Below are 23484 nucleotides of genomic sequence, written 5' to 3'. Positions count from 1 at the left end.
TGTGGGGTTTATCCAAGTCCACTGAAGATTTCCATGTGTTCTCAAGAACCTGCTTTGATAAAAAAAATACTTTAAGAAAATTAAGTAACATAAACTTGCATTTTGTAATATCTCAAATATAAAAAATAGTCGTATTAATAGTTTGTCCCGTTGTTTCTGTTGTCATCGTTTTGTTGTTGTTGTTGTTGTTTTGTTGTTGTTTTGTGTTTGCTTCAAGAATATTTCACTTTATTTGTGTTAGTACGGATTGCAGGAGTTTGGATATATACAGCCGACCAACACTGTCTGAGGTGTCACAAGGGTTCTTTGAGGTGTAATAGGGACTCTTTGAGGTTTTAAATTTTACTTGGGACTCTTTGAAATTCAATCCTTTGGGTGCCAGGGTACGCTTTTGTAGGAGGTACAGCCTAACGACAGAGAATAAATGAGGACTGTATGAGGTGTAATGAGATCTGTTTGAGGTGCCAGAGGATGTATTTGTAGGAAGTGCAGCCTACCAACACAGGAACAATGGGGGTTTGGTTCAAGTGCCGATGTACGTGTAAACGGAAGCTCTTTTAGACGCCAATGGGAAAAGAGACATTATTATAAAAATTACCAACCATCAAATTGATGGCTATAACGACGATCTTGTTTTCACTCAGAATAATAAACCTCATGAAGGAAATTCTAGTTGTGGAAACTGGCAGCATTAAAGTAGTAGCGGTAACATGCACGTGTAGAATAGCGGCAATTCATCTACCGGAAGTGACATACCGTAGCAAACTCCGTACAGTGTCAATTCTCCGGGACTACTTTTCCCTACGAATAATGGAGTTGTAGCGTAACGGAATATACTGAGCTGACCGGAGTTTGGTAATATAGCTGAAAAGTAGTAGTAGAAAAATGCACGTGTAGAATAACGGCAATTCAACTACCAGAAGTGATACAGCTGAAGGTATCTCACCGGTAATTGTCCAATGAAAATGAACTTAAGTCAATTTTGATATTTAAAGGAATTTTTTTTTTTCATGCGTGATATTTCTCATTTGCTCTTCTTCTTTTATCTTAATTTTTGTACCCCTGATTTGGAAATTTTGTGTAATTTGTAGAAATAATCAAGTGTATACAAAGGAACTATTTGCTGTTGGTAGCTGAGGCTACTTCCTGAAGTGCACTCAGGCTATTTACACACATGTGAAAACACGTGGAGTTTGGGGTAGTCTTTTTTGCGAGTAATTTTTTTCGTAGGGTGTTGTTTTCCCGGTGTCGGCAGACGAAGCAGGTAACAGAATATTTCCGACTGCGTTATTTGACTGGTTTTTAATGATTTTTCTTTCCTCCTAGTAATATATTGTGAAAACAGTTACCGGTGTGATACCCGGAAAGTAGTAGTAAGAACATGCACGTGTGGTGATAGCGACAATTCGGCTACCGGAAGTGATACAGCTGACAAGTAGTGTTAGAAACGTGCACGTGTAGAATAGCGGCAACTCATCCACCGGAAAAAGTGCTTTAGCCAGCTGCTTAATGTGACCATTTGCATGTAGGAAAATGAATAGCAAAAAAATACGACTGGATATTCTATGTTTAGGAGTTTTCTTCTGACCTGCTCGTGACTTGAAGTTGATTAAACTTTTGATTATCCACTGTAACAACTTACCGTGCTAATGTGGTTATTTGGTACACTTAACAAACAGTCATAAATAAACTTGACCCAGACATATCTTTGGGAAAAGTGATATTTAAATGCAAAAATATCTGCTAAATCTATTAAAAGTGGTGGTATTTGTCACGTATTAATGTCTATATACCGAGGGTCACACTGTACCATGGACGGGGGGACCAAACTGTTATCTTTCTGCTTCATGTCTTTAATGATTTTGGCAGACTCTAGAACTCCCTCAGAGATTGATGAAATCAGCCCAAAGTCACCGTGTGTCGTATCCTGTTAAGTACAGTGATGGTCATCTAGGTTTTCTTCCCAGGATTTTGGAAAATGTTAATTCTCTCAAGCCATACCTATCTCGTTTACACTCTTACTGAAAGCCGAGAGGCTCATCGCTATCAAAGCCACTTTGATCTAATTGATAACAGGAATTTGAAACACATGAAATGGCAATCAGATTCACATTTTGATTATGCTGACCAGAAAAATACATACAAGACGTATTCGTTCCATTTATATTTCAATTATTTTCCCTCATATTGAAAAAATATATAATTTTGAAACAGGACATTTTTCTATAAAATTAATGCAATCAAAGCTAAATCGTGCTGTGATCCCCCCCCCCCCCCCCCCCCGAAAAGATTGCAACATTATTCTATATGTATTCGCCATTGTGTCGATGACAAGTACCTTAAGAAAAAAATCCAAAGTAAGTAATGTCACAGTTTTTCCTCCGGAATGGAAAAAATGTTTATTACGGGCTTTCAAACTTCATGCATTTTTGTGAGATTGATGTAAATCATTTTTTAAAATATTACCAAAATTGATATGATATTTTAAAAATTAGCCTCTGAGCACCACTGCGCAGAATGCTACAATTTAGTATTCACTGGTTCAATACTGATCTCATTGATGCAAACATATTACACATATTACACATCTATTACTGAACCCATCGTCGGATACCCACGGCTGATGTCGTCTTCTACACAGTAGAAGACGAAATCTGCCGTGGGTATCCGACGAAGTACTGAACCCTACCCAGTTGAAAATGTTTGTGTCAATTCAAATTTTGAAAGGGTTTGATAGGAACTATATTTTGTGGCGGAAGGATTGATTAGAGTTTCTGAATCATCTAATATATCTTCTATTTTTATACTTCTATACCATCTTCGCTTACTCTCATCAGACACTTGGCTTGCGAAGATGGCTCCTATACGTGTATTTCAGTTTTACAATTCATGATACAAGTAGTTGAGACTTGGAACTAATTCAAATGTTGTAATTTATTAATGTGGTTGATATATTGTTCCAAACAGAACTCGAAATTTTGTGTAAAAATTCAGTATTTTCGCCAATAATTTAAGAATTGATATCCATTTTTAGTTCGATTTTAAATTATAAGATAAGACCTTGAAAATTATGTTAAATTTTAGAAATTGACATTACTCATAATATGTACTTTTAAATCTTTGATATCATGAATTTTTTGGCATATTAAGTTTATCACTTTTTTATCTGTTTTGTTAGATACGGAAGCCTGTTGAGGCCAGTACATAGAAAGAAATTTCTTTTATTGCGTTTAATCGCAATGATTATTAAACGCAATAAAAGAAAGTTCTTTCTATGTACTGGCCTCAACAGGCTTCCGTATTTAGAAGACATGATTATGTATCTATTGTGTGTAATGATTGATTTATGTTGCTTATGTTGTGTTGACACCAACAGACAAATCAAATTTAATTGAATAAATCTTGAGTCAATTTTAAGGGCATGACAAGCATTGTGACCCCAGTTTCATTTCCTATTTCTCCTTCAATGTATAAATAAAATGTACATTTCCTAAAGAATTGACATTACTCCAAGTCTCAGGTGCGAACCCCTTTAATTGGGGAATTTAAGTTACTGTTAATATTAGCCTTCGAGCTAGAAATAAATTTAGTGCATCAACATAAAGAATATACACTAGATAAAATCTTAGATTTTGGTGATGAATATATATCTTGTCTGCTAAAAAATACTTTCAATCCAATTTGGAGTGATGTTTTTACTTCATGGTTGAGGGTAACACTTAACATTTAATTCTCGGACGAAAATGAAATTTGTAAATGTTCCAATATGGTACAATTCAAAAGTAATAGTTGGCAAATCATATGTGTTTGTGAGAAAGTAGTATGAAAAAAGGTGTCAAGACAGTCAATGATTTTGTAGACTCTAATGGTATTTTTCTTACATTGGATAGATTTGGAAAAAAAATTATATTGATCATATTTGTTTTAAACAATGCAACAGTATTATAAATTATATTTCAACTGTGGTAAAAAAAAAATTAAAAAATGTGCCTGTCAAAAAAAAAAAGCAAGCTGAAAAATCTGTTAATAGTCCAGTCGCACTTTTTCATTATGAAGATATACTATTGCATAAGAAATGTACAAATTATATATACAAAGATATTAATTCTAAAGAGGAAATTCCGACTTCAGTTGAAAAATGGAATTCCTGTCCTTTTTTGATGGGCCACAAAGATATCATTACCAAAGAAGTTTTTGAAACATATTTTTAAAATTAATGTCAGATTCAGTAGCACAATGGATGTAATACAAAATTCTACTTAGGACTATACCAGTTAAAAGTTGCCTGGAAAAAATCAAAAAAAGTTTTGGATAACGATATCTGCTCATTTTGTGAACACAGCTCTGAAAACATTGAACATACCTTGTGTTTGTTACAAGGTAGGAACTTTATAGATTCAACTAAGTATGCATATTTATAAGAAAATACCAAATACACTGTAGAATTGGTTTCAATGTGTTTAATATTATTTTTGGCGATTGTCCATTACAAAATTCAAACAAAGTAATAAATTTCATAATTTTAAAGACCAAACAATATATATATATTTTTTGTTGCTAACAAAACAGACTACAATCTTTTGAGGGTTTATAACAATATATTAGGATGAAATATGAAATTGACCATTGTATATTTTAAAGAACTGTATTATAAAAAAAAAATTCAGTACAATCTGGGCTGTATGGAAAAATATTTTTTGATTAATGTCTTATCCATCCTAACCAACTTTGAGTTCAATCTAGTTTATTTATTAATGAAATACAAAATAGGTGTGCAGTATTTTGTGGATTCAAGGGGGTTGAGTCCAGACAAGGGAAACAAACACGCGCGCGCGCATTTTTTAAAATCGTTATCCTTCTGCTTCGAGTTGATTTTACTCATTTTGTTACCATAACAATTAAGATATCTTAGTTAAAGTACGACTTCACAATTAATGCTTCGCCCCGAAGAGATGTACAAAATACAATTGTCGGTGTTATCTGATCTAAATTTAAGGAGAGAGAGAGAGAAAAAAAGAAAGAAAGAGAGAATGCTTCCATTCATCTGCGACCTGATAGATTTGATGCTTGCGTCAAGTTTTTTCTTATGCATGTCTGTAATTGGCGAGGCTTGGGCAGCTGTTGGCAATGTTTTGATCTGTCTGTGTATATATTAGCACCGCCATAGCCACTTAATATTGATGTCATATAATAATAATAATGATAATAATAATAAAAATTACCTTTATTTAAACAGGATAGCACAATTAGTTTAAAAACTAGTTTACATTGTGGTCCTGAAAACATATATACAAACAGCAGTATTATACAGATACAATATAAAATAGTATATGAAGGTATGTTGCATACATACATGTACGCTATCTACATATTCAAAACTGGGGAAAACAACTGAAAACAAATAGATTGATAAATAAAAATAAAACTGAAAATAATCAAAAACAAATCTATATGATTTTAATTTTCCGAATGAAGAAATTTTTAAAGATAAAAGATCTTCTAAAATAATGTGTCTTTGTCCTCTGGATATATAATGAATTACTTTGACTTAAAGTAATTCCACCCTCCTGTGATGTCATCAGATTTTGCAAAATCAATTATTTATATAGATTTATGCATGATAGGAACATAAATTTTGTTGGAGTATTTTCCGATACTTATTATAAAAAATCTTGTTAGAAATAAACTATTTCAAAAGTCTAAGTTATAGATGAATAATTAATGATACATGTCAAAATATTGAATCCAAGGGCAATAACTCTGTTTCTATTGATTTCTTTATCAAGTCTATTATGCGATAGATTTCCTTTATTTTTTACAGACATTTTGTATATTTTTGTGAAGATACTGTTTCATGAAATTGTTATGAATGTTACTATATCGTCATAACCAATTTTTATGAAAATTTGATAACATTGTTCAAGGAAAATAGCAATTTTCTGACAGTGATATATGATTCTGTTTATGTACGTCTCTCATCTTAAAAAGTGTGATGACCTATGTATTTTATTTGATAATTTTTTAGTTTTAACTCTAATGAATGGAAATAAATACACTTTTCAAACTTGTATCAGATAAAACTGCGAGTATGGAGTCACCTTAATCTGGTAGATCTACTGCTAATTTCCTGAACATACTGAAAAACATCTAAATAATCGGGGGTTAGACCATGTAAAACTTTGAAGACAAGAATGATACTTCTATATACAAAATAGTCTGACAGAGGCATCCATCTAAGTTGCTGCATCATTTCTGTTGTAGGTGTATAAAAATATTTCTATTCAAAATCACTCTAGCAGCTTTCTTTTGAAGTTTGCATAATTTATAAAGACCGTCCTTGTTTTTCATATTGCCCCAAACAGTACAACAGTAGTTAAAATGAGGAAAAACAATTGTATCAAAAATTTTCAGTAATAATTCAGTTGACAAGAATGAACGTAATCTAGATAACACACCTATTTTGCTTGCAAGTTTTTTGGTTAAAATTTCAACATGTTCAGACCACGTGAGACCTCTGTCAATATAAACACCAAATAGTTTTGCACATGATATTGTCACATGTGATGAGATGCATAAGAGTTATTAATTTGTACGATGGTTTTGGTCGATTGCTGAAATGTGTTTTCCAACAACTCACCAAAACTTGAGATATTGTACGAATGAAAATGTAATATTTAACAGCTGTGCAAAATCCAAAGATAGGTGCACAAATTAAGCATATTGAACCGATGTCCCAAATCTGAGATACTGAACAGATATCGTACAAATTAGGCTTATAGTACCTCACCAGTTGACAAAACCTGGGGAATTGTTTCATCTCCAACAGCTGTTTAAGCCACGCTGATTACAGTGACAAATTAGCGATTTATCCTTCTTTTCATTTTGTGGGAAAAGGAGGGAATTAAAGGTGAAGTTTTAGATGCTTGAACCATGCAATATACATTTCTATTTATTGAATACTTCATTTGTACACTATAATGATACAGGGTCATTGAATTTATATTAGTTACTATTGGCCAAATTGAGTTTCTAAAATTCGCGAACTTGTGAGCGAATTTTTACATCCAACGAGTGCCAAAGAATTTCAAAGCGGCTACCCTTCTCTTTCCAATTGGTATAACATCTCGGCTCTATTTTCTCATTACATGTACTTGTATATGCATTAGTTGGTATAACAGACTCTATTTTCTCAATACATGTATATGCTTTAGTTGGTATAACAGGCTCTATTTTCTCAATACATGTTTCTGTTTTAGTTGGTATAACAGACTCTATTTTCTCATTGCATGTACTTGTATAGGCTTTAGTTGGTATAACATCTCGGCTTTTGTTCAGTGTAGAATGACATCTTGTTTAAAGTCAACCTTGGGATCATGGCACTGAATGATATCAATGTCTCGATCAGGTTTGGATGAGCTGCAGGGTAGTGTATTCTATTAAGCGTTTGAATGATAAATTACCTGCGGGTTTGTGAAGTGCTTCATTGTACATTATCTCAGGTTTTGTCAAGTGTTTAATTGTTCTTATCTCAGGGTTGAGCTACTTGATCGTCGAAGAAAGATGAACAACTCTGGGGTCTCCAGTCGATGAAGCGTTAGCGCTCTTCAGCGTAAGATATTGATCAAGTCTTCAGAAACATTTAAACCTGTACACGATAAAAAAAAAAAGAGATTTTTCTAGTGATTTCAATGGCGTATGAAGAATAATACTTGCTTCTGACAAACATTTTCCAAGATTCTAAAGTAGATATAATTTTGATCTTCCAAGTTACATGGGAGTTCGCGACCGCTTTATATTGGTGTACATTTTGAAATAGCCTTCGTATAGCTGACACATTTTGTTTTAATTTGTTGAATAGCGCGATAGAATTCAGCTGTCACTGAATACTGAATTTTTTAAAACCTAAATTCAATTCCGAACTTCCATTATGTGACAAAAATATTTTGTTCAAAACAAACCCTGAAAATGTCTTTTATCTTATTTAATTTAAAAAAAAAAACAATTTTCGAAATGCATTATGAAACACCGAGTACACATATTCAAGCATGGATTTTGTAGTACTTTTCATAAAGATCAATAGGGGCACGCAATAGTACCATTAACTCTCTTGACAATTCATTTAGTCTTAGAGCTGAGAATATACATGTATGTTTGATCTCTGAAATTTTAAGAGTTAAAGATATATCATTTCAAAGATATGTCTGAATAATTATTTAACATGTTCATGTTCAACCTTTGACTACCCCAACAGTTAGACCGTTAATGAGGGAACATAATCTTATTTCCATCGTTCAGTTTTTGGGTTTCAGTCCAATCGTTTGCTTTGATGTGTATCTATTACGCGTACTTTAATTGACGTTTTTATTCTCCGTTTAACATGTTTTAACACTATATTGTTACAAAGGCTATTTTTAAAATTGATATGATAATGAAGTATATAAAGAAACTACAAGATAATAGACCGGAATTTATCATTTTATGTTCACGAAAACAGACATCGCGGCGTGCCTCGACCGGTGTGTTAAATGAAGAAACCTGAGCTTCCTCTCCGGTAATTATCCAGACCCAAGCCTCATTGTGAAGAGCCGTATTTATATTACTGTCCGTTGTATTTGCATATCAAGACAAAATCTGTATTGCTAAACATTTAGACAAAGTTCTGATAAGTTTCCACTAATCTTTTGATGATTTTAATGTCCATATGATCTTCGTTTTGTGTCTATCTCAACATCAATCTTAGTTAAAGAGCCACGTGTTACTTAAAAACTAACAATTACTTAAAATAATTTCCGCGGTGCCTCGCTGGTCTACGGTCGTGCCTTCCATTCGGTTTATAAAAAGACCAGTGATATTTATACTTAATTCACTTTATTAATTAGTATCCCAAGATGGTGTTCGAAAACATCACCTGGACTAGGTATTTTTATAACTATTTTTCTTCATTGAGAATTGAATAAAGATATACTTTGGATAGGGTTAAGTTTTTGTGTATATGGACATGTTTTAAGTTCACTTTTCTATGTAATATAATTTGCGTGGTGCTTTAAACCAATAGTCTGTAATATAGAGGAAATTCGGGGCGTACATAGCTACGTGTCATAGGCGTAGCTTGGGTTCGAATATTACCGAGGCAGGGGGTCTCGGGGTCTGCGCCCCCCAGAAGCTATCGACATTTTAACAACGTAAAAGGTGTTGTTTTTTTTTTTTTTTACCGAGGCAGCTGCCTCGGTTGCCTCAATGGAAGCTACGCCACTGCGTGTGAAATCAAGGTAGACAAGATAACATGTCAAATCGTAATTCCTGCAATGAAATACAATTTTAAAAATCTCTCCCTGAATCGCTTATAGTCCAATTTTTTAAAATTGTTCACCATTGAAATAAGAAATGTTTGAGCAGTTTCTTGGCATACTCTCTGATCAAGCATTGTAGATACTATTTGAACATCTTCCGTCTTGTACCACATGGATTAGACATTTATTTGAAATGTTTTGAATTTTGAAAATTCTTGCATCATTCAAATAAAAAAGGAAACAATTTCAGGGGAAATGTTTGGTAATTTAATTTTTGTTTTAGATATGCATGAATCATGGCGATTTTTATTCGTGGGAACTAAAATTTGGCAGTTAAATGGGAGTTTTATAATGCAAAATCCTAGTATTCAACTCATTTGTGGGTGGCATAGAAGACAAAGATGCTAAATTTATAATGATGCATGTGCAGCTGGATTGTAATTGTCTACTTTATCTTCAGAATTGAACTAATGTTGTATTCTGCGTAACAATTCAATTACCGGTCGGTGATTTGAACATAATAAGAGACTTACAGGCCTCATCGGTCACCTGAGTATCAGTTAAAAGTATCACTAGTGCAAGGGGTATGGAATTTTGTTCTGTATATCTAAGCTTGATTCTAATATATAGCAGCAGTATAAAACAAGATGTGTTCTTAAAACACAAATACCCTCGAAAGTGCTTATACTGATGAAAGGCTTTACATAATAAAGCAACCTGTCATAGAGTCTAAACCATAAGATTGCAAAATTCATAATTTTAGTACATGCTTTCCGCTTTTCCTAAATATGCAGTTAGTTTTTGTGTTTTTGTACCCTAACAGCAAACATAAAGAAGTCTTTCACATGATAAATATATAGTATATGTGTGTAAAACATTTAGATATATAATATCTTCTTTAATAATGCTATTGATACTAAATTGAAACGAAATAGATATTTAGAAAGAGTGGGTTGACCTTTACCAAATGTTCTACTGTGATTGTGAACACACTAACTGTTCTACTGTGATTGTGAACACACTAAATGTTCTACTGTGATTATGAACACACTACATATTCTACTGTGATTATGAACACACTAAATGTTCTACTGTGATTATGAACACACTACATGTTCTACTGTGATTGTGAACACACTAACTGTTCTACTGTGATTATGAACACACTAACTGTTCTACTGTGATTGTGAACACACTAAATGTTCTACTGTGATTGTGAACACACTAAATGTTCTACTGTGATTGTGAACACACTAAATGTTCTACTGTGATTGTGAACACACTACATGTTCTACTGTGATTGTGAACACACTATATGTTCTACTGTGATTGTGAACACACTAAATGTTCTACTGTGATTATGAACACACTAAATGTTCTACTGTGATTATGAACACACTACATGTTCTACTGTGATTGTGAACACACTAACTGTTCTACTGTGATTGTGAACACACTAAATGTTCTACTGTGATTGTGAACACACTAACTGTGATTGTGAACACACTAATTGTGATTGTGAACACACTAACTGTTTTACTGTGATTATGAACACACTAAATGTTCTACTATGATTGTGAACACACTAACTGTTCTACTGTGATTATGAACACACTAACTGTTCTACTGTGATTGTGAACACACTAAATGTTCTACTGTGATTATGAACACACTAAATGTTCTACTGTGATTGTGAACACACTAACTGTTCTACTGTGATTGTGAACACACTAAATGTTCTACTGTGATTGTGAACACACTAACTGTGATTGTGAACACACTAAATGTGATTGTGAACACACTAACTGTTTTACTGTGATTATGAACACACTAAATGTTCTACTGTGATTGTGAACACACTAACTGTGATTGTGAACACACTAAATGTGATTGTGAACACACTAATTCTACTGTGATTATGAACACACTAACTGTTCTACTGTGATTGTGAACACACTAAATGTTCTACTGTGATTGTGAACACACTAACTGTTCTACTGTGATTGTGAACACACTAAATGTTCTACTGTGATTGTGAACACACTAAATGTTCTACTGTGATTATGAACACCCTACATGTTCTACTGTGATTGTGAACACACTAAATGTGATTGTGAACACACTAAATGTGATTGTGAACACACTAACTGTTTTACTGTGATTATGAACACACTAAATGTTCTACTGTGATTGTGAACACACTACATATTCTACTGTGATTGTGAACACACTAAATGTTCTACTGTGATTATGAACACACTAAATGTTCTACTGTGATTGTGAACACACTAAATGTTCTACTGTGATTGTGAACACACTAACTGTTCTACTGTGATTATGAACACACTAAATGTTCTACTGTGATTATGAACACACTAAATGTTCTACTGTGATTATGAACACACTAAATGTTCTACTGTGATTGTGAACACACTACATGTTCTACTGTGATTGTGAACACACTAAATGTTCTACTGTGATTATGAACACACTACATGTTCTACTGTGATTGTGAACACACTACATGTTCTACTGTGATTGTGAACACACTAACTGTTCTACTGTGATTGTGAACACACTAACTGTTCTACTGTGATTATGAACACACTAACTGTTCTACTGTGATTGTGAACACACTAAATGTTCTACTGTGATTATGAACACACTAACTGTTCTACTGTGATTGTGAACACACTAACTGTTCTACTGTGATTGTGAACACACTAAATGTTCTACTGTGATTATGAACACACTAAATGTTCTACTGTGATTGTGAACACACTACATGTTCTACTGTGATTATGAACACACTAACTGTTCTACTGTGATTGTGAACACACTAACTGTTTTACTGTGATTGTGAACACACTAACTGTTCTACTGTGATTGTGAACACACTAACTGTTCTACTGTGATTATGAACACACTAAATGTTCTACTGTGATTATGAACACACTAAATGTTCTACTGTGATTGTGAACACACTACATGTTCTACTGTGATTGTGAACACACTAAATGTTCTACTGTGATTATGAACACACTAACTGTTCTACTGTGATTGTGAACACACTAAATGTTCTACTGTGATTATGAACACACTAACTGTTCTACTGTGATTGTGAACACACTAACTGTTCTACTGTGATTGTGAACACACTAAATGTTCTACTGTGATTATGAACACACTAAATGTTCTACTGTGATTGTGAACACACTACATGTTCTACTGTGATTATGAACACACTAACTGTTCTACTGTGATTGTGAACACACTAACTGTTCTACTGTGATTGTGAACACACTACATGTTCTACTGTGATTATGAACACACTAACTGTTTTACTGTGATTGTGAACACACTAACTGTTCTACTGTGATTGTGAACACACTAACTGTTCTACTGTGATTATGAACACACTAAATGTTCTACTGTGATTATGAACACACTAAATGTTCTACTGTGATTGTGAACACACTACATGTTCTACTGTGATTATGAACACACTACATATTCTACTGTGATTGTGAACACACTAACTGTTCTACTGTGATTATGAACACACTACATGTTCTACTGTGATTATGAACACACTAAATGTTCTACTGTGATTGTGAACACACTAACTGTTTTACTGTGATTGTGAACACACTAACTGTGATTGTGAACACACTAACTGTGATTGTGAACACACTACATGTTCTACTGTGATTGTGAACACACTATATGTTCTACTGTGATTGTGAACACACTAACTGTTTTACTGTGATTGTGAACACACTAACTGTGATTGTGAACACACTACATGTTCTACTGTGATTGTGAACACACTAACTGTGATTATGAACACACTACATATTCTACTGTGATTGTGAACACACTAACTGTTTTACTGTGATTGTGAACACACTACATATTCTACTGTGGGGTGAGCCTCATCTCAGTTGATGTGGAAAATGAATATATTTTCTCTTCTATTCACCCATGTATTAAACAAAGTGGGGGATTTAATTTTTGATCTAGCAATATTCATTAGTATACAGTGAATATATAAAATTACTGCTAGATGCCATTTCTAATATATATCATATATATTTCTTAGTATACTCATATTAGGATTTGATCTTATATAGTTACAGATTATGAAATACGTTATATTATTGCCATGTGCACAGCTAGAGGGCGGTCTACGTTTTCAGAACTCGCGCATGCCCGATCCGTTTGTAATTACATCCCAATAAAACACGTTCAGACCAAATCGAACCCATAGGCATCAAAATCAACTTCATCTGCATATCTATATGATTATCAAAATGGAGATCTGTGATTTACAATTGGAAACGGTAACTCAATATCATATATAGATATGAGGCGGCAACAAATAAATAATATAATCTTTTCAAGGTTGTGTTCTGCGGCATAGAGGGATGTCCAAAACCAATTATATAGTTAAGCAGCGAGATACTGTTCTCTGTTAATACTGAACGACTTGGCAGTGCTCGGTCACAATTACATGATGTTCACATAAATAAACATAGTACTACCCTGAGTGTGAAGGTAGCATTGGTACAGAATACCATTGTATACTGTGGTGTTTTTTTTAAATTTTTTTTTTTTTTACCATTGTAAATGGAAAAAAGGAGTGAAAAAGAATTATGTGAAGGATAAATCTAGCCTGTTATTTTTTTTTTATTTTTTTTTTTGCAAAATAACCGCTTATGATGGGGTGATAGTCATATTTTACTACAACAATGTGTTAGATTAAGAAATATCGTTTTTAATGCTTGAGGGTATGAACTGCGACACTTCTAGTAAGTATACTTTTGATAAAGCGCTAAATTTACTTTTGATATATACAATCTACTTCCATTTCTTTCGGAATTCACAGCTTTACAATTGGTAAATATTTCGAAGACAAAGACATCTAAAATGTAAATATTATCGTATGTAGGGTTATTTTGATGGGTTGCTATTTATATAGTAGATATAATTTAAATATCTAATTTTACAACCGTCAATATTTTTGACATACCCTTATCTCTTAAATTGGCAAAATTTTGTACCCGCCAAAACGTGTGGTGTTCCGAGAGGGCCATCTTTCTTAAAACGCGTTATCACGCTAACACACCACATGCTGTTGCGCCATCACACATCACACTGTTGCGCTAATACACAACACGCCGTCGCGCTAACACGCCAAATTTTGCACTCGCCAAAACGCCAACATGCAGGGGTGCGTAACATCCGTCCTCTGTCAACTTTCAGGCGCTGAGTCGTGTGTTCTACCACAAAGTCCTGTAAAAGTCTTATGCTAGGATTTGCAATTAGTGGTGACGAGATCTGCATACTTTTTGCTTTCTAGAATCGGAGGCTGATTAATCAGTAGGCGAGAGAAATATCCAAATAATGAATTTAAGAAATCATATTCTAGGGTAAATTTCGATTTTTTATTTTGTAAGTGAATATTCGCCATGTCAACACAATAACCATAGACAGCTGAAGTCGACAATGTTTCTATGCATGCAGTCAAATTCATTTGCATACTATACGCTACATTATTTGTAAGTCGACTGACACGGAGGGTGTCCCATGAGGACGATTTACGTCTAAGAATATCAACTTCCGACACACTCAAAGCGTGATCCAGTTTCATAATGACTGGCATAGTTAGGAATAATCGTATTACCGAAATCGAAGAAATCAAAGTTTGCTGTGGCCACTAACAAGACTTCGCACATTAAATCCCGGAAGAAAATGGAACGTTGACACCTGCAATATTTATTGCGCTTTCCAACCACATGGTGCAGATTCCATCAGCCATGTTGTGACGTCATGAACTATTTTGTTGTACCCGCCAGATGCGGCACCTGTCGGGTCTGATTTATGGGACATAAGTCTGTAAGCATGGGGATCGTTTACAAATAATTGCCCAATAAACTACACCTGTTTTATTTTAAATACGGATATGAAGAAATCAGACCACCTAAAATCCTTTTATACTTCAGACACTTCATCGATCATCCTCTTTTGTTCACCAATTATTCTGTATTGTTTTTTGCCTGTGATTTAATTAAGAGACGGAGGATACCGCGTTTGTGTTTTATTTGTTTGTTTGGATTTAATGTCACGGTGAACCACACGGCGTTCATTCTGGTGGTTCGGAGGCTCATTAAATGGTCTGATCAGATAGTGGTTTATCATATTATGTTCTCGTTGTCGAGCAAAACGGCCATGATTTCTAATGGAAAGGTAGGTAAAGATTTTATGTATGTAGTGTTAATAATTCTTAGATTTTACTCAATCATGTATAAGTAATAAATGTAGGTGTCATTTTTACTTTACACTGAGTTGCATGTTGAGAAAAGGGAAAAGGTTTTTTTCTTCCATTATACTTCATGCCTCTGGGAAAACAGTCATGGCATTTAAATTACTGTCTTGAAAAGTTTGTTGTTTTTATTATTATTATTATTATTAATTTTGCTGCTGTCGTCTTATAAACGAAGAAATCGTTAACGATATAACATATTATCTAACAATCATCAGATAAACGAAGAAATCGTTAACGATATAACAGATTATCTAATAATCATCAGATTGTTTTGAGAGTGTAATTTTCTTCGTTAATTGCAGCAGTCGGAATTTTTGTGTCATAAAATTTACCCCAGTTTACACTGTTTTTGAATCAATTGTTCCGATTTATTTAATATCAGAATTAATCATAATCAGGATCATATTTGCGAGTGAGGCTTAACAATCGTATCTTATTGTTTACACAGTTGTTCGACAAAAATGTCAGTTTATTAAGGAAAAAACCTAAACAAATTAACAAAGCAAGAACAAAATAAAAGAAAAACTCGAGAGGTCGATCTTGAGAGTCCCTATATTTTAATGGAGTTTATTCGAAGATGGCCATGAACTTTATTAATTGTATTTAAATGTGCATGCCTCGTGATACATCAATAGCCTTACTAACTGTAATTTTTTTTGTCTTTGTCGACAGCGGTGAGACAGACGGTTCATTTAAATTGGGTACCTGTATCATTTTCTTCTGTACTAGTTCTGGACACTGTGTTTTGTATTATATAATTGGACCATAGACAAGACCAGCTATAGTATTTCTTCAGGGACGGCATGCAATGAAATAATAAACCCATCTTAGGGCGCCCCTTAATAATAATACACCCAGCTTAGGGCGACCCTTAATATCAATGTACTTGTCCTCAACTTGTTTGACGGTCTGAAATATGTACCTTAAATCCGACATCAAAGCTGTTTGAAAGATGTAGCGTCAAAACTTTCCGGAAGCTGGCATTTATTAAGGTGGTTAAACACTAAAAGCCGCACATGGTGGCGTTTTACACATGGATGATTAAAGAATTATCTTATTAACGTGGCGCACTGGGCAATGATCACTTGTGCGTTAGATTCGTTTGGGTGGATCAAATGCTTAAAACATGTCTCTTTCATAAATGAAGTTTGATTTGCTTCCATTTTTTTTTCTTGGAAGGCTGCGTAGCTCGTTTCGCGTTAATACTGATACCCGTAAAAACGACGTGTTACCTTAATAAGCACAACAGCAAAACATGACAAGGATTTGATTAGTGGCAAAAAATCTTGTATATCTCAACAGGGAACTGTTCCAATAACAACTATTACTAATCGCTGGGGACAGGCATCCTCCCAAGGCACATTGCTCTGGAGAGTTTATGCTTAGTAAGACCAAATTGCTTTCCTTCTTTAATTTGTTTATTTATCTTAACGCTAGATAATTCGTGGCCATTATTCTGTATTATTTCAGAAATCATTTTTACGTGTCTGTTTAATCACAGTTTACTGTTACATGTTATGAATGCTGAACTTTAATTGTTACATTTCACATTTCATTTTAATATCATTCTAATTAACTGATTACGAAAAAGGTTTAAGTCTGAGATCTGAAAACACATTCCTATAGTCTAATATAAAAGAATATTTTAATAAAAATATGTACTAAATTAAAAACTTTGACAATGAACAAAACCAACCCAAAATGTTGATTTGACTTGTAATCATTCTTTTAAAATAAAAAGCATAAAAATCGTTGATTTACTATATCAAAAGCTTTCATATAGCAAAACTGTGCTACTTTTATTCACTTTTGTACAAACTTTGATACTAGTGTTAACTATAGTTTTCTGTATTTTTGTTTTTATTAGGGATAAGACTTCGATCTTTACGGGATCTGATACTTTAATAGATGTAAAATAAACCGTTTAAATCATACAAACTTTTTCGTAAGTCATTTTATCACTCACTGTGTCTAAATGTGATGAAGAAAATTAACGCCACTGCATTGATGGGAATAATAATGTGTGTAGCAATGTGTCGATATACTTAGTCGCGTCCATCAAGCTAACGTTTCTCAGTTCGCTCTAATCCTAGATACAATGGTTTCTGAGATACATGTACAAAGCATGTTCTACAGGTTTTCACAAATTTCACATACAGTGTGTGAATGTACTAACTGCCTGTGAAATTATTGGGTGGGGGTAAATTGAAAATTTACAACATGACGAAACTGCAATGACGAACTGATTGATATGTACTATGAGAAACTATAAGAAAAAATCGACATAGGCAAAGCCCTCCCTGAGTGGGTGACCAGACTCTCCCGTCCCAATACCCATGGGGATATTTAAAGTTGTAAATTTCATGAATATTTTTATAAGTGTCTAGGGAATTATACTCCGACAAAATGTACCATTAAACCAAATGATCTTTTATGCAATAAAAAAGTAAATTGAAATCATACGATTCGTCTTTGGATGGATGGAGGGCAATTTATTGAACAAAGGTGGTTATAAAAAAGAATATTATTTACAGTCAATAACACATATCCTTTAACGTTTTAATTCTTTTTTTCTATTAAAGAGAATCTCTGACAAGCATATTCCCGTTGATTTTACAAGAAGTTTCTACCGTCCCACGAAACTCCCAAAGGTTCTTCTAACAAACGCAACATTAAGTCATCAAATTTCACAACCAATTACAGACTGCACTACAATTATTACTAGAATTAACGGGGAAAAAAGAGAAGAAAATCCCACATCTATCAAGTTTATTTTTATATTCTCCAGGAAATCAATTAAGATATTTCAACAAAATCCCCCGTCGCCAATTTGTATTATTCTACTGATAAATGTGTAATCTTTCAGTAATGCCTCTGATGGAGCGTCCCTCGCCGTAGTAGTAATTTACCGGAGGGATGGTAAACAATGTACAGAATTTCAAATTTATTCATATCATGTTTTTGCTTTCAGGTCGTAATCGATCAAAACTGAAGTGACGAACCATGACTTTACGCACGCGCAGCAAGGATGTCACGTGACCTATTGCTCGTTGTTCTTCATGCTATTTTACTCTCGCTACTTGAGATCAAAGGTATTATGGCCAAATAGAGGTTTTGATTTCAGTGGTTACATGGGGTATTCTCTCCCACTTTTAATAAATGTCAATATCGTAACGTCAGTATTTTGTAAGATAAAGACACCAATCTTCCATGTATACAATCTGAGCTTGACAGGCATTAAAACTTTTGTCACCAACAGACCTTTCTAATGCTTTCAAAAAGGCATCATCTTTCATTCGGATGCTTTGAAAAGCTGACTATTGAATGAACAATTACTGAAGAATAAATGTACGTTCATTTACTGACTCAATTCCTTCCGTTGTTACTGAGAGCAATTGAGATGATTCTAAGCTTTCATTAAGAACAGTAAAATTTTGTGTCTTTCAAACCAAAAGCAATTATTTCTCATGATAGGTGCTTTGGGTTTATTTTCAGTAGGGTGTGTCGGCACCAATGTCACGAAAACGGACGAGCAGAGACTGTTGGACGCTCTGATGACCGGATATAGCAAAGATACTAGACCTGTATATAATGCGTCACATCCGGTTAAAGTCTCCTTGGGGATTACCCTTACACAAATCTTTGACGTGGTAAGTTGAGATCATGTAGTGTTTTCCACATTAAAGTGTAGTCCAAAAATGATCATCGTTTTGCAGGGGCATGAACACGATTTGAACTGAAAATTTTCAAATTTTATTTTTTCCTTTTTTAATGTTTGGAATGTTTAACTAAGGTATTCCTTATAGTCAGCAAAAAATTAAATGTCAGTTGTCGAGGTACACGGGGGATACAGAGCTCACAGTTCTTTGTTATGTAAACAAGGCTCGTGCCAAGCTTTTGTTTACATATAGGCTAAATATACTAGTAAAAGTTCGTTTAAAGCAGATTTTTTAATTTACAAGTCAATTCTAGGCATAATTAAGTAGTTTCTAGCATTTAACACATCTCATTTTGTTTTAAACATGATATTTTCTATCAAGCAATCTATAATTATGTAAGCAAAACGTGGCACGAGCCTTGTTTACATAACAAAGAATTGTGAATGCCGTATCTCACTTGTAACTCAAAAACTGATATTCAAATTTTGGTTGACCATTATAAATACTTTAGTTTAAAAACATTGTAAACAATAAAAATGGAAAAATAAAATTTTCAGCTCAGTCGTGTCCATGTCCCTTTAAGGTCTGCGAATCAAAAATGTTACAATGCTTGAGTTTCATTACAACTGATTGACTGTATTTATCAAAGTCTCCTCTTTGATTAGGAACATGAAAACACCATCACTACCTAGCCGATAATCTGCCATTATATCATTTCATCAAATCCTGTAAGATTCCAATAAATGTATCGAATTCACAAACTATGTAGTAAAATGGAAGGAAACGTGTCATTTCAGCATCAAAGAGGTTTACCTCCGTCCTTTTCTATATCAAAATTATTAAGCTGAAACAAACATGAGTGTTTTAAATGCAAACTCTATATCATAATAATGATTTAAAATCTTAAAAAGGTACCGGCTCCAATTCAACTTTCACTCCACACATGACAGGATGATACTTTAAACAAATTGTCATAAATTTCAATTCATATTATGACATTTAATTGTAGCCGGTGCCTTTTAAGATTTTAAACGATTAAATGTTAAAATCGTTAGTTCAATATGTTCTTTACATTGATTTAAAAAGCTTAATCATTCCTCCTTAACTTCAAAATAATCTTCAAAAATAAACTTTACTGTAACGATATTTAGATATTTAAAAAACTTAAGTCCTCCTTAATGTTATAAAATGGAACCAGAATATTCTAAATTTAACGTTAAAAGGAAAAAAATTGCAAATTCAAAATAAAATCCCTCAAATAAAGATGCTAGATTTCTTGAAGACGATATTTTTGTCATTTGAAAAAGACGATGATATCAGATCGTTTATTTGCATACCAAAGAAATCTGGTCAAAATAGAAACAGAAGTTATGAATTTCAACTAACGCGGAACATATATCTCAAAAAGTTAGGCTGATCTTAAACAATATAATTTAAAATATTTACCTAACGATTGTATTTGTAATTAGAAGATATTTGCATGTGCGCAATAATAAACACATTTACGACCATGGCATTCTAATTAGAGTAAATCTACTTGCATAAATGACCTATTGTTGTGTTTCAGGATGAGAAGAACCAGGTATTGACAACCAATGTGTGGTTGGATCAGGTAGGACTACATTTAAAACATAATGATGATCTCAGTCTGTATGAAGTTCTATTTCATTACTACGTGTAGTAACAAATTGATTTTTTTCCCCGTGAACAAAACATTAAATCCACATTATGACTCCACTTTGACCCCCATATGGTTTATAGGGTAGATAATCTTGAATTGTCATTACAAGAAAACATTTGTATATTAATTTGCCATGTGTCCATGAACAAATGGAGATAAAGAACAGTAATATCAATCTCATACGGAGGAATATAAACATGCCGTATTGATCGGTCACACCAGCCGTGATCAGGTAAACAGAGTAATCCGAAGTCAAAATCAGTATGTGGTTTAAAAAATTACATAATAAATCCGTCTTGTTATCCCAGCTTCGCTCGTGGGGAGATGAAATGTAAATTTTCACAACACGGATACTTGCATATTTATCCTTTGTCTTGTAAAGAACATTTTCAAAGATTGTTCCTTTGCAATTCACATGTAACTTTAACCCCCTCTTGTGCCTGGCCCCCGTAGATCACGAATTGATCTTGTGTGAATCTATACTACATGAGGATGTTTGCATAATCGCTTGACATGGCACCCTTGTAATTTTTGAGACGATACGAATATTTCCATAAAACTAATTCCTTTGAAAAATCTGAACTCCTTTTTTTTTTTTTATCGCGGCCAAGCTCTGGGGGTCATGATTTAAATATCAAAATAAAACTTTCATATTAGTTTGGTTTATCGGGTACAGAATTTCTTGGAAAGATTTTAAAACAGCCCACATTTCTTAATCATCTTCCCCTTTAAAGGACATGTCTCTTTATTTTTCCAAACTACAAACATTTGTACTAGTACCCAAGGATGCTATATGGCAAATTTGGTTGAAATAGATTAAGTTCTTAAGTATATACTGAAAATGTGAAAAGTTTAAGGACAGTTAACAGATAACGCACCAATGTTCACGTTCAGCTGAGAAGGTTAATGATCAGAAATTCTTGGATATACGCGATTACAATTGTAATAGGCGAGATTTTGTTTACTCAGGAATGGAAAGACGAGAAGTTGACATGGGACACAGGAGAATACAATGGTTTAGAAATGATGAGAATCCCATGCCGAAAATTATGGCTTCCCGACATTGTTTTGTATAACAGGTAATTACAAATATTATAGCTGTTCGTCTCCCACAGGCTTGACCGATTTACTGTATTGCAAAAAAAAATGTAACATTTGGTGCTGGTGCTTGACATATGTACCAACTAAATGGATTTAGCCGGAGAGTGCAATTGTTTTCACCATTAAAAGAGATTTTTGTAATTAGATATTGTAATTTATCACTGACCTTAAGACAAAATACAAGGAAAAGAACCTTAAGCTCTTTTTAGTACAGACATTCAAATCGATTTACACGAGATTGATTTATCAGACCATAAATATGAATATGCATGAAGACGCCGCCCAAGTCAAACAGCCTTGATTTCTTCTATATGTTCTAGTTCAGTAGACTCAGCAACCTGTTAGAAATACCGGTATAGGTTATCACATGTTAGAAATACCGGTATAGGTTATCACATGTTAGAAATACCGGTATAGGTTATCACATGTTAGAAATACCGGTATAGGTTATCACATGTTAGAAATACCGGTATAGGTTATCACATGTTAGAAATACCGGTATAGGTTATCACATGTTAGAAATACCGGTATAGGTTACATGTATCACATGAGATGTTTGTCTCCACATCAAGAACAACAACAGTCTATGTAACGGCTCGACTTTCATGTCGTGGTGTCAAATTGTTGAAATATGCAAATAATTTCGGATAAAACGCACGATTTTCCCACCGAAATAAAAGGTACATATACTGTACATATATACGCGATTTTTTTTAATGTTCAATTTTAATATAGATATCATGAAATTAATGAAGAAAATATGCACAGAGAAAAATACAGTTAGTTTCAAAATACGACCCGTGTTTTCTACCCGCTTTCCGGGGGGAAAAAAACAACACTAAGTATTGACCACGTGACTAACTTATTAGCATAAGTTCGCATTATTTACAAAAAATTGTTGGATCTGTTCATATCTAATTAGCATTTCATGTTGCAGAATGAATTTAGTCCTATATGAATATACGAAAGATAAACTCGATGTTAAAATTTTCTTTCTGACCACGTGTAAAGAAGACACGCGCGGTACATATATCAAACAAATAACCCCAACCAAAGATGTCCGAAAGTTAAAGTCAAGAATTAATTCAAATTCAGACCTATTCTTTTCATCTGGGATGACAATCAAATAGTTTTCATTTCCTAAGTTAGCATGTGGCGTTATTATAAATACATTAACTTTCTTAGACTAGAACTGAAAAAAAAAAAATACTAGTACTTTGTATGCACCCTCAATACTTCAAATGTTTTTAACATCAATAGTGGGCATATCATTTTTGTTTTTCTACATGAAGGGAGATGCTGGTTTATTTCGTTTAAAGGGACTGATTCACGATTTTCCCCAAAATATTCTTTTTCACTTTTAATGATCAAAATCTACTGTCTAGTGAGTTTAAAAGAGTTCACATTTATAAAGATTAAAGTTAT

The 23484-nt window shown here is 33.6% G+C and overlaps 1 protein-coding gene across 5 annotated transcripts in view; it reads left to right on the top strand.

Moving 5' to 3' along the window:
• LOC125649727 (neuronal acetylcholine receptor subunit alpha-10-like) overlaps positions 1–23484 on the top strand; it is a 42559-nt gene that overhangs the window by 14805 nt on the left and 4270 nt on the right. For 3 of the 5 annotated variants that reach the window (XM_056166497.1, XM_056166499.1, XM_056166501.1), the window contains 4 exons: positions 18590–18710; positions 19114–19268; positions 20845–20889; positions 21928–22037. In XM_056166497.1, the coding sequence (XP_056022472.1) occupies positions 18647–18710; positions 19114–19268; positions 20845–20889; positions 21928–22037 (374 nt within the window). In that variant the 5' untranslated portion in view covers positions 18590–18646. Of the gene's footprint in view, positions 1–7532; positions 7610–15124; positions 15540–18589; positions 18711–19113; positions 19269–20844; positions 20890–21927; positions 22038–23484 lie in introns of those variants that run through there. The other 2 variants (XM_056166500.1, XM_056166498.1) reach the window with 2 other exon arrangements.

The sequence above is a fragment of the Ostrea edulis genome, chromosome 5 (assembly GCF_947568905.1).
Source record: "Ostrea edulis chromosome 5, xbOstEdul1.1, whole genome shotgun sequence".
Lineage (NCBI taxonomy): Eukaryota > Metazoa > Mollusca > Bivalvia > Ostreida > Ostreidae > Ostrea > Ostrea edulis.
This window is presented reverse-complemented; position numbering and strand designations above follow the sequence as displayed.